The 12,546-nt window shown below is 45.6% G+C and overlaps 1 protein-coding gene across 2 annotated transcripts in view; it reads left to right on the forward strand.

Annotated features, from left to right (window-relative positions):
- Positions 1 to 12,546, forward strand: part of LOC102788101 (nuclear receptor ROR-alpha A-like) — a 148,403-nt gene that overhangs the window by 117,455 nt on the left and 18,402 nt on the right. For both annotated transcript variants that reach the window (XM_087842141.1, XM_087842148.1), the window contains one exon: positions 8,289 to 8,374. In XM_087842141.1, coding sequence (XP_087698267.1) covers positions 8,289 to 8,374 — 86 coding nt within the window. The remainder of the gene's footprint in view (positions 1 to 8,288; positions 8,375 to 12,546) is intronic.

Here is a 12,546-nt window from a genome sequence, read left to right on the forward strand (position 1 = left end):
TAGACTCTTTTTCTCCAATCGATCTTTCTGAGTTAACTTCAATACTTACTTCCTCCAAACAGTTCAAAGAAACTGCTCAAAGAAGTCCTGCCATTAATTAATGCTTAAATCTTAAATATGATCAACCTATCTCTAATAATTGGCTATGTACCACAGGCCTTCAAGCTGGCTGTAGTTAAACCTTTACTTAAAAAGACTCTCTAGACCCAGCTGTCTTAGCTAATTATAGGCCAATCTCCAACCTTCCTTTCATATCAAAAATCCTTGAAAGAGTAATTGTCAAACAGCTAACAGATCATCTGCAGAGGAATGGTTTATTGGAAGAGTTTCAGTCAGGTTTCAGAGTTCATCACAGCACAGAAACAGCTTTAGTAAAGGTTACAAATGATCTTCTTATGGCCTCTGACAGTGGACTCATCTCTGTGCTTGTCCTGCTAGACCTCAGTGCAGCATTCGATACTGTCGACCATAATATCTCCAATTTGTACATGTAAATGGAGAGTCCTCTTCACACACTGAGGTTAACTATGGAGTTCCACAGGGTTCAGTGCTAGGACCAATTCTGTTTACATTATACATGCTTCCCTTAGGCAGTATCATTAGAAGGCATAGCATACATTTTCACTGCTATGCCGATGACACCCAGCTCTATTTATCCATGAAGCCAGATAACACACACCACTTAGTTAAACTGCAGGAATGTCTTAAAGACATAAAGACTTGGATGGCCACTAACTTTCTGCTTCTTAATTCAGATCAAACTGAGGTTATTGTACTCGGCCCTGAAAATCTTAGAAATATGGTATCTAACCAGATTCTTACTCTGGATGGCATTACCTTGGCCTCCAGTAACACTGTGAGGAACCTTGGAGTCATTTTTGACCAGGATATATCCTTCAATGCACATATTAAACAAATATTTAAGACTGCTTTCTTCATGTCTGTGAAGGTTCTCAGTCATCCAGGTCATCATAGTCAAAGGAGCTTGCAAAGAAAAGTGTCTGGACTTCTTTAAGTTACTTGAAGACGTGTCACCTCTCATCCGAGAAGCTTCTTCAGTTCTAAGGTCAAATGGTGGGGAGTCCCAGATTTAAAGCTAGTGGAAGTATCCCCCCACAGAGGGACAAAAGGACCCCCTGATGATCCTCTAATCGCCTGAGCCAAGGTGTGAAACTGTGTGAAAGTGTGAAAGTGTGAAACTTAAAGAAGTCCAGATGCTTTTCTTTGCAAGCTCCTTTGACCACTGCTTTCTTCAGTTTGCGCAACATCTCTAAAATTAGAAATATCCTGTCTCAGAGTGACGCTGAAAAACTAGTTCATGCATTTATTACTTGCAGGCTGGACTACTGTAATTCATTATTATCAGGATGTCCTAAAACTCCCTGAACAGCCTTCAGTTAATCCAAAATGCTGCAGCAAGAGTCCTAACAGGGACTAGAAAGAGAGAGCGGATTTCTCCTGTTTTGGCTTCCCTTCATTGGCTCCCTGTTAAATTCAGAATTCAAAATCCTGCTCCTCACATACAAGGTCTTAAACAATCAGGCCCCATCTTATCTTAATGACCTTGTAGTACCATATCACCCTATTAGAGCACTTCGCTCTCACACTGCAGGCCTACTTGTTGTTCCTAGAGTATTTAAAAGTAGAATGGGAGGCAGAGCCTTCAGTTTTCAGGCCCCTCTTCTGTGGAACCAGCTTCCAGTTTGGATTCGGGAGACAGACACTAGTGCTAGGCGATATGGCCTAAAATCCATATCACGGTATAATTTGAAGCATGTACGGTAACAATATATATCGTGATATATTCTTTTCTTCTCTATAACGTATTTTACACAGTATAAGGCACACTTAAATTCCTTTAATTTTCTCAAAAATCGACAATGCACCTTCTGTGAATTCTGGTTGTGCTCACTGACCTCGAACCAATTTTATATATTACACGGGCGCAGAAATCTGTCAAAAATGTTTTAGTCTCACTTTGCTAAGCTATGAAGCCGCACCGCTTGATGGATTGCTGGAGCATTACGGCTGCAGTAGCAAGGAGCCTCGCAGAGTAATCTGGGTCCAAAACTCCGTCTGCTTCAGGTCCCAAACGAACACTGCAGCATCACTGAGAGTTACAAACTGTCTAAATTCTTTCATCTTTAATAAAATGATCAGTGTTGCTGCTTTACCAGGTGTAACAATTCAGTTTAACATCCAGGTATCCATGAAAACAGAATTTATTAAATGTAACAGAGTTAGAAGTTAGCAGGAAGTTAGTTCGCTAGTTTCCACCTAAACATGATATAGCATGTTCTGACTGAGAGATTTCTGAAAAAATTAAAAAGTACAGCTCTGCTATCACGTCCAACATAAATGAAGATGGAAAACTAAAGAGCAGTGACATTTGTAGGGTTACTGAAGTTGAGCTAGCTGGTATATAATGATGTGCTACGTGATTGCTAGCAAAACAGCTACGTTAGCATAACATTAGCACAGTGAAGCTGAAGGATGGCCGCTAACCTTTTTCCACTCGATAAAAGTTAATGTGAGGGTTTCTGGTGGTTAGGGACAAATGCAATTGCATGGCAGGATGCTGTAAACAGACCAAACTTCAGTCAGGAGAACAACTGAGATAATCCATCCACAATACGAGGTTAGTCATTAGTATACTGCAACAACATGGCAATAGAGCAGCTGCGAGAGAATTCAGCATTAATGAATCAATGGTACGGAAGTGGAGGAAGCGCAGTTTTTGGCTTTCCCCATCTTCCAAAAGTGCTTCGTCTCTTTGCTATTACAGTCGCCCGGCATAATTTGCAGATGATGTTGTTTGCAGCTGCTGCAATGCTTTCGACCAAAACAGGCGCAGCTTGATGACACCATCAACATGCGCTATTGCGGTATTGTCTCTACAGTTGGCCAAATTTATATCGTTTATACCGCCCACCCCTAACAGACACTATCTCTACTTTTAAGATTAGGCTTCAAACTTTCCTTTTTGCTAAAGCATATAGTTAGGGCTGGACCAGGTGACCCTGAATCCTCCCTTAGTTATGCTGCAATAGGTGTAGGCTGCCGGGGATTCCCATGATGCATTGAGTTTTTCCTTTCCAGTCACCTTTCTCAGTCACTATGTGTTAATAGACCTCTCTGCATTGAATCATATCTGTTATTAATCTCTGTCTCTCTTCCACAGCATGTCTTTATCCTGTCTTCCTTCTCTCACCCCAACCGGTCGCAGCAGATGGCCCCGCCCCTCCCTGAGCCTGGTTCTGCCGGAGGTTTCTTCCTGTTAAAAGGGAGTTTTTCCTTCCCACTGTCGCCAAAGTACTTGCTCACAGCAAGTCATATGACTGTTGGGTTTTTCTCTGTATGTATTATTATAGGATATACTGTACAATATAAAGCGCCTTGAGGTGACTTTTGTTGTGATTTGGCGCTGCATAAATAACATTGAATTGAATTGAGTTGTTTGTAGAACTCGGCTCAAAGAAAAAAAATCACGTAGACTTGAATAAAAAGCCTTGAGCACATGTTCGTGGACAGTTATATTGCAGTCCGAGTCATCATTTGTTCATCATTTGTAATGCAGGTGGTTTTTCATTAAGCTGTTGTCACATTTTGGCACATTTTGACCCCTTATATTACCTGTACTCATTTATTGTAACTCAGATATAATCGTGCCACCATTAGGCTCTGATTCATTCAGTGTGTAGCTGACTTCGCTAGCTTGCCAAACATGGTTTGCCAGCTAACATGATCATGGCAGATAATCAGTGTTATCAATGGTGTTGATATTAAGCAAAAATAGGTAGTATAAGCGAACAGTCGCATTCTCAAATAATAACGAAGAGCAGTGTTAGCCAAATTAGTTGTGCAGCATGTATCTGGTAACTAGTCACAGTGTGAATAGGAGACACTTTTATGTAGATGAGTGTCTCCTATGTGAACATAAGGTAGAACACTGCGAGGCTTAACCTTAGCTGAGGCTCAGAAAATGCAGATGTGACACATTCGGTCCAACTATTCCTTCTTCTTTGAGAGTTTTCTGTAACCTGTTGTGATACCCTTTCAGGTCTGTTTGGCCCTTTTCCATCCCCATGTAGCACTCCCCTCAATGATATTTCCCAGCATTGCGAGTTACATCTGTTATAAAACCTTTATCTGTGAAATTTGACCCTGTAAATATTATCAGTGCTTTATTTAATTTTGCTATTAGCAATGCTGCCACATGTTTTAAACATTTAATCAGTACTGCAAGTTAAAAAAAATAACCCTTCTGCATAGCATTATAATAATTAGCTTTTAATTTGTCCTACTTGCCTCTAATCCCAGCTGTATGGACAGAGTAGTGTTAATCTAGAAAAAGTGAAGATGGAAATGATTAATTAGCTCAGCTGTGATTCAGACTGAATATTCATCAGGATCACTGGTCCAGCCTGTTATGTGCTTCGAGTTATGTGTTTTCTAAATGTATATTTGAAAGCACATCATACCTCCTGTAGAGTTAGCTCTCTCTGACTAAACGTAGCTAAGTTCAGTTATTAAAACCAGCGAGTCACATGACAAGTGTTTGTTTTTGTTTTTTACAAAAGTGTCTCGATGGACTTTAAACACTTAAAAAGCACAAACAGCTTGCAGTGTCGTGTGGTCACAGAGTAACATCTTGTTCACACTCCACTGATGCGTCTGCTCACGCTAACCACTACTTTATGAGCTGCTGAGTTTACCACATATAACATCTGGTTTGAGGGCTTCCTGTGTATTTCCAAGGACTTGAGAAGCACTAACTTTGGGCTTCTAAGAATCATGTGGTTGGTGTACTGTTCGGGGGAGCGCTGACAGCTGTATGCACTCTGAGCTGAAGCTGGTGATTGGGTGTGATCAATGGGTGGTAAGCCCATCCATTGAACTGTGGGTTTTGAGATTGTCCATTTCTATGGCGACCTTACCACACTGATTGTGTTTGTGCTGGATTTGATTTGTATAAAGATGATGAAGGATGAATGCTGCTCATAAAAGTTGTCTTAATACATAACTGAGAACTTTCCAGCACTTTCCAGGTATGTAGAAAGACAAAACCTCTGTGGACTTAGCAGTACAGTAAAGGAAATATGACATGTGTGTGAACACATTAAGTCTCACCCCTGTTTTAATACCATTAGATGGGCAATGAAGTTGTTGTCTCTGTCAGCCTTCAATTCCACCTGCATCAACCCAAACCTAACCACATTGTTTATTTGGCCTGTTATCAATTTGATTTATGTAGCGCCAAAGCAAAAACAACAGTCACCTCAAGGCGCTTAATATTGTAAAGACCTTACTCTAATATAGGGAAACCCCCAAAATTAGACAACTCCCTGTGAGTAAGGATTTTGGTGACAGTGGGAAGGAAAAACTTCCTTTTAACAGGAAGAAACCTGCAGCAGAACCAGGCTCAGGGAGGGGAGGGGCGGGGCGGGGAGGGGCGGGGCCATCTGCCACGACCAGTTGTGTATTGAGGGGAGGGACAAAAAGACATGCTGCAGAGGACAACCAGGGATTAATAATGATTCTTAATTAATTACAGAGTGGTGTAGAAACATATGGTCAGTGAAAAAGGAAGGCTCAGTGCATCATGGGAATCCCCCAGCAGCCTGGGCCTATTGTACCATAATTAAGGGAGGATTCAGGGTCACCTGATCTATAAGCTGAACGATATGCTTTACCAAAAAGGAAAGTCTTTATCCAAACTGGAAGTTGGTTCCACAGAAGAGGGGCCTGAAAACTGAAGGCTCTGCCTCCCATTCTACTTTTAAATACTCTAGGAACAACAAGTAGGCCTGCAGAGCGAGAGCGAAGTGCTCTAATAGGGTGATATGGTACTACAAGGTCATTAAGATAAGATGGGGCCTGATTATTTAAGACCTTGTATGTGAGGAGCAGGATTTTGAATTCTGGATTTAACAGGAAGGCAGTGTGGGAGAAATGTGCTCTCTCTTTCTAGTCCCTCTCAGTAATCGCTGCCAGGCTAAAGGTCTGTAGTGCGTAGTCGACTCATAGAGACTGAAGCAATAATTAATGGTAGGACTTCATTAAAGTAAAAATGGTTTTAAAAAATAACCACTGTTCTTTCTGTGCTGCTTTCTGTTCTATATTGCTTAAATTGAAAAACCTACATATACATGCTGGGTTTACAAAGGATATAAATCTCATTTATCAATGAATACACACTCGTGCAGATTATAAAATCATTTTAAATACATTTAAACTCTTCTACTAACAAATTAAAATGTGTCATTTGCATTTTAAGTATTTGCATGGAGTCTTTGTTTTGTTGTTTTGTTTTGTTTTTTCTGTGGAAATGACCAAACTGTCCAAACCCCACTTGTCCTCTGAGTGGCTTCTGCTTAGGAGGGTTGTTGGAGATTTTCCTAATCTGAGTCCCGCTGTGGTCGACTGTGTTCAGCAGCGATCGTGCAGCCCTTCATTCACTGGGTCAGGTGGTCAGTCATTCTGTAAGGGAGGGGCGAGAGACTGCAGCGCCATACAGGTGTAAAGGGAGGGAGCAGAGTGAAGTCACGCCATACAAGCTGGGTGTCGTGTGTGCGCGTGTGCGACTGGAAGGAACTAACAAATGTGCAACAGCTTTAATATTGATGTTGTTTTATGGTCATTTTTGTGTTTGTTTCTTTGTACTGAACTGACTATTATGGGGTTGTTCAAGCAAAACAAGACGTTTGAAGAGGTCGCCTCAGTAAATATGCAAAACTGTACATATCAATTAAGAATTCATGTTTTTTTTAATTGATTGAAATATAATAAAAATAATGTTTCTTGCACTCCTAGTTTCATTCACCTAGTGAGGCATTCTTTATGCCTTTTATTAATTTTGGGGTTTATGATAAGTAAATAAATCTGTATTTTTTATTATTTCAAATAAATTCAGGGTGAAGAAGAAGCTGATCAAAATACTTAAACCAAACCTGATGGTTTCCATCTTCTATAATTGTAGTCTAATAATTGTACAAAGGCGGTTCTTCTCTGCGTCTTGTTTGTTGTGTCTCTACGTGAAGAAAGCTTGTGATTGCGTGTGTGTGTTTGTGTGTGTGTGCTAATGTGACTGTTCACTTACATAACTTTGCTCTGCTAAAAATAGCATCTCAGAGCTGAGCTGTCACTCTATTCCAAAGTGCTGGGAGTATAAATACATGCAGTGAGTGAGTTTTCAGCTGTGCTGCTGTCTGAAAGATGAGCTCCTACAGTTTAATCAGTGCTGCATGTGCCCGCTCTCTACAGTAACCTGTAAAATGCCTAAGAACTCCTCACCTAATATTAGGGGCTAATTTTGGCAGGAGCCTGAGTGATATTAGACAATATTTGCCAATATTTTTGTATTGGTAAATTGCCAGTAAGTGAAAGAAGTAAAGAACAGACAAGAGAAACACCCTTCAACCCTTCATAGCTCCTCCAGAGGGCGCTCTGTAACTAACTCTGTAACTTCCTTGTTAGCAGCTGGTGTTTGGCACAAATACATCCAGCTGAGCCCATCAGAGTGAGACGAAATGTTTAAACTACATTATCATAGTTCGGACTACACATTACAAATGTTCAGAAAATCTGTTTGTTTGATTTGTCCCAGAGGATATTGAGTTAATATAAAAATATCATCACACAGAGGCAGACATTTTGCTGAATAATGTTTGACACAGACTGTTTTAACGTCACAGAGTTACATCCACCAAACACAGATTACTCAGCACAGTGATTACCAAGCACGCTGTCCTGATTACTGCAGAGAGCGCGCACTGTTCTACACCTGGATGGACAGATGAGTCGACTCCAGCATTTTACATGGAGATTTTCAAAGTCTCCTTTAGCTTTTGTAAATGGTGGCACCTCTTTCTTTTCTCCAGCTGTGACCACAGAAGCTTAAGGCTTGTGTTTGCTAAGGTCTTACAATCTTTCATATGAAGCTAATTGGGACTATTTTTTTGTCCTGAATTTCTTCCAGTATCATAGAAATGCGGTTCTGCACTAGACCTGATGCCCAGGGGTTGCATGATGTTACTGTGGCAGTAAATCACACTGGTACATTTTGTTGTTATTGTGTCTGGCATCGACATAGTAACAGCTGGACAACTTTGAAATTAAACAATTCATATACCGCATGTAACAAGGTGTAGTGACAGCTGGACGGTTAAGTGGGGGCCAGTGGAAAACGCCTTTATTTGCACATAGATGAAACCTACATGACAAACTGTGATATATCAGCTGTTCTGATGTCCTGTGTGTGACCTACTGTGTTTATTTTCCCGCTGCAGCTCAGATTGAAATAATCCCCTGTAAGATTTGTGGAGATAAATCATCAGGGATCCACTACGGCGTCATCACCTGTGAAGGCTGTAAGGTAAGCTCCTCCTCCTTCCTGTTGTCTGCTAAAGTCAATTTGAGCGTGTTATAACCTCAGTTAAACCCAACTCTAAAATACAGTAAAGGGTCCAAAATGCACGGCCTCCTTCACATCGTCCAAAGTTATCCAATGAGTCAGTTTGGATTCTGGCCCCCGGTGCTCATGTTTCATGTCCCTGCTAAGCCTTTCCAAGTCGTTCAATCACAGACTGATCTTTGGTTACATCTGTGCAACAATTAATGTTTGAGAATAGTTTGCACTTTGAACCCTCCGTATTTTGTCTTTTTTTCTTTAACCAGGAAAAGTCCTCTGCAATCATCCATCGCTGGCGTTTTTATGTGGCACAGCTCACCAGTGCATTTATTGTGGTGTTAAACCAGCTTTCACTGACGATGTAGTTGATCATTTGAGTTTAAAGTATTTACACGTATTGCAATATGATTTTCTACCCATACCTCTTCAGGCACGTTTGTATGTTTCGTACAGAATTTGGTCTGAAACATCAGTCACGAGCATCGGGCTCTAAACCATATTCTACCTGATGAGAGCGGTTCTGTGAACAGGCAGGTGTATTCAGCCACAGCAGCTGCTGATGTGACAGCTGGAGGCTTATTTCACAGCCAGCATGCAGCTGAAGCAGCCTCCAAACAAACCACAACATCTGCACTAAGTCGCACGTTAGATGTAAATGATCTGCTGCTAATATGACATAATGTTATTACATAATGTCATCTGAGAGAAATCAATGTTTTCCCTTTAAAGTTACTACTGTTCCCTTGAGCTTGACACAGAATGGCACCATTTGTTAATTTAACTATAATTTGAATTACAGACATTTTTATATTTTATAATTTTGATGCATTTCCATTCAGATCGATACAGGCTATAGTGGCTCTATGAGAAGAAGGGTTATAGGCCATCTGTGCTGCATCTATAATCTAGTCCATCCATCCATCTTCATCCGCTTTATCCGGGGCCGGGTCGCGGGGGCAGCAGCCTAAGCAAAGAGGCCCAGACCTCCCTCTCCCCAGCCACCTCCTCCAGCTCATCCGGGGGAACACCAAGGCGTTCCCAGGCCAGCCGAGAGATATAATCTCTCCAGCGTGTCCTGGGTCTGCCCCGGGGCCTCCTCCCGGTGGGACATGCCTGGAACACCTCACCCAGGAGGCGCCCAGGGGGCATCCTTACCAGATGCCCAAACCACCTCAGCTGGCTCCTTTCGATGTGGAGCAGCAGCGGCTCTACTCTGAGCCCCTCCCGGATGGCCGAACTTCTCACCCTATCTCTAAGGGAGATGCCAGCCACCCTTCGGAGGAAGCTCATTTCCGCCGCTTGTATCCGCGATCTCGTCCTTTCGGTCACTACCCACAGCTCGTGGCCATAGGTGAGGGTAGGGACGTAGATCGACCGGTAAATTGAGAGCTTCGCTTTTACACTCAGCTCCCTCTTCACCACGACGGACCGGTGCAGCGTCTGCATTACTGCAGCTGCAGCCCCAATCCGTCTGTCGATCTCCGGCTCCCTTCTCCCATCACTCGCGAACAAGACCCCGAGATACTTGAACTCCTCCACTTGGGGCAGGACCTCATCCCCGACCCGGAGTGGGCACTCCACCCTTTTCCGGCTGAGAACCATGGCCTCAGATTTGGAGGTGCTGATCCTCATTCCCGCTGCGTCACACTCGGCTGCGAACCGCTCCAGTGCGAGCTGGAGGCCCTCACCCGATGAAGCCAACAGAACCACATCATCCGCAAAGATCAGAGATGAGATCCTGAGGCCACCAAAGCGAAAGCCCTCCGCCACTTGGCTGCGCCTAGAAATCCTGTCCATAAAAATTATGAACAGAACCGGTGACAAAGGGCAGCCCTGGCGGAGCCCATCACCCACCGGGAACGAGTCCGACTTATTGCCGGCAATGCGAACCAAGCTCTTGCAACGGTTGTTTAGGGATCGAATGGCCCGTAGCAATGGGCCAGACACCCCATACTCCCGCAACACCTCCCACAGGACACCCCGAGGGACACGGTCGAATGCCTTCTCCAAGTCCACAAAACACATGTAGACTGGTTGGGCAAACTCCCATGCACCCTCAAGTATCCTCGAGAGGATGAAGAGCTGGTCCAGTGTTCCGCGACCAGGACGAAAACCGCATTGTTCCTCCTGTATCAGAGGTTCGACTAGCGGACGAACTCTCCTTTCCAGCACCCTGGCATAGACTTTCCCGGGGAGGCTGAGGAGTGTGATCCCCCTGTAGTTGGAACACACCCTCCGGTCCCCCTTCTTAAAGATGGGGACCACCACCCCGGTCTGCCAATCCACGGGTACTGCCCCTGATCTCCACGCAACATTGCAGAGGCGTGTCAGCCAGGACAGCCCTACAACGTCCAGAGCCTTCAGGAACTCGGGGCGGACCTCATCAACACCAGGGGCTCTGCCACCAAGGAGTTGTTTAACTGCCTCAGTGACCTCGCCCCCAGAAATTGGCGGGTCATTCCCCTCATCCCCAGACTCTGCTTCCTCCTTGGAAGACGTGTCAGTGGGATTAAGGAGGTCCTCGAAGTATTCCTTCCACCGCCTGACAATTTTCTCAGTCGACGTCAGCAGCGCTCCGCCAGCACTATACACAGTGCAGGTAGAGCACCGCTTTCCCCTCCTGAGACGCCTGACGGTTTGCCAGAACCTCTTCGAGGCAGTCCGAAAGTCTTTTTCCATGGCCTCTCCGAACTCCTCCCACACCCGAGTTTTTGCTTCAGCCACTGCCCGAGCCGCATTCCGCTTGGCCTGTCGATACCTGTCGGCTGCCTCCGGAGTCCCACAGGCTAACCAAGCCCGATAGGACTCCTTCTTCAGCCTGGTGGCTCCCTTCACCTCTGGTGTCCACCATTTGGTTCGGGGATTACCACCACGGCAGGCACCAACCACCTTGCGGCCGCAGCTCAATGCAGCAGCTTCGGCAATGGAGGCGCTGAACATGGTCCATTCGGACTCGATGTCCCCCGCCTCCCTCGGAATGCTGTTGAAGCTCTGCCGGAGGTGTGCGTTGAAGATCTCGCGGACTGGGGCCTCTGCTAGTCGTTCCCAGCACACCCTCACTACACGTTTAGGTGCACCAGGTCTGTCCAGCGTCCTCCCCCGCCACCTGATCCAACTCACCACCAGGTGGTGATCAGTTGACAGCTCAGCCCCTCTCTTTACCCGAGTGTCCAGAACATATGGTCGCAGGTCTGGTGATACGATTACAAAATCGATCATCGACCTACGGCCTAGAGCGTCCTGGTGCCACGTGCACTTATGGACACTCTTATGTTCGAACAAGGTGTTCGTTATGGCCAAACTGTGATTAGCACAGAAGTCCAATAACAAAGCACCGCTCGGGTTCAGATCAGGGAGGCCGTTCCTCCCAATCACGCCCCTCCAGGTCTCGCTGTCGTTACCCACGTGAGCATTGAAGTCTCCCAGCAGGACAACAGAGTCTCCAGGTGGAGCACCTTCCAGCACCCCCCCCAGGGACTCTAAGAAGGCTGGGTACTCCGAACTGCCACTCGGCGCATAAGCGCAGATGACAGTCAGGACCCGTTCCCCGACCCTAAGGCGCAGGGAACAAACCCTCTCGTCCACCGGGAAAAACCCCAACGTACCGGCAGCAAGCCGAGGGGATATTAAAATACCCACCCCAGCCCGCCGCCTCTCACCAGGGGCAACTCCAGACTGAGACAGAGTCCAGCCCCTCTCCAGGAGACTGGTTCCAGAGCCCAAGCCGTGCGTAGAGGTGAGCCCGACTATATCTAGCCGGTACCTCTCAACCTCACGCACTAACTCAGGCTCCTTCCCCACCAGAGAGGTGACATTCCATGTCCCTATTGCCAGTCTTGGCAGCCGGGGGTCAGTCCGCCAGGGCCTCCGCTCCTGGCCGCCACCCGGCACACAATGCACCCGACCCCTATGGCGCCTCCTGCGGGTGGTGGGCCTGCGGGAGGATGGGCCCATGTCTCCTCTTCGGGCTGTGCCCGGCCGGGCCCCATGGACTAAGGCCCGGCCACCAGACGCTCGCCCTCGGGCACCCTCCCCGGGCCTGGCTCCAGGGCGGGGCCCCGGTAACCCTATCCCGGGCAGGGTAAACTGTTCCCTCTGTGTTTTTTTCATAGGGGTCTTCTGAATCGCTCTTTGTC

Source organism: Neolamprologus brichardi, chromosome 1, assembly GCF_056152115.1.
Source record: "Neolamprologus brichardi isolate AB-2024 chromosome 1, ASM5615211v1, whole genome shotgun sequence".
NCBI classification, from domain to species: Eukaryota; Metazoa; Chordata; class Actinopteri; order Cichliformes; family Cichlidae; genus Neolamprologus; species Neolamprologus brichardi.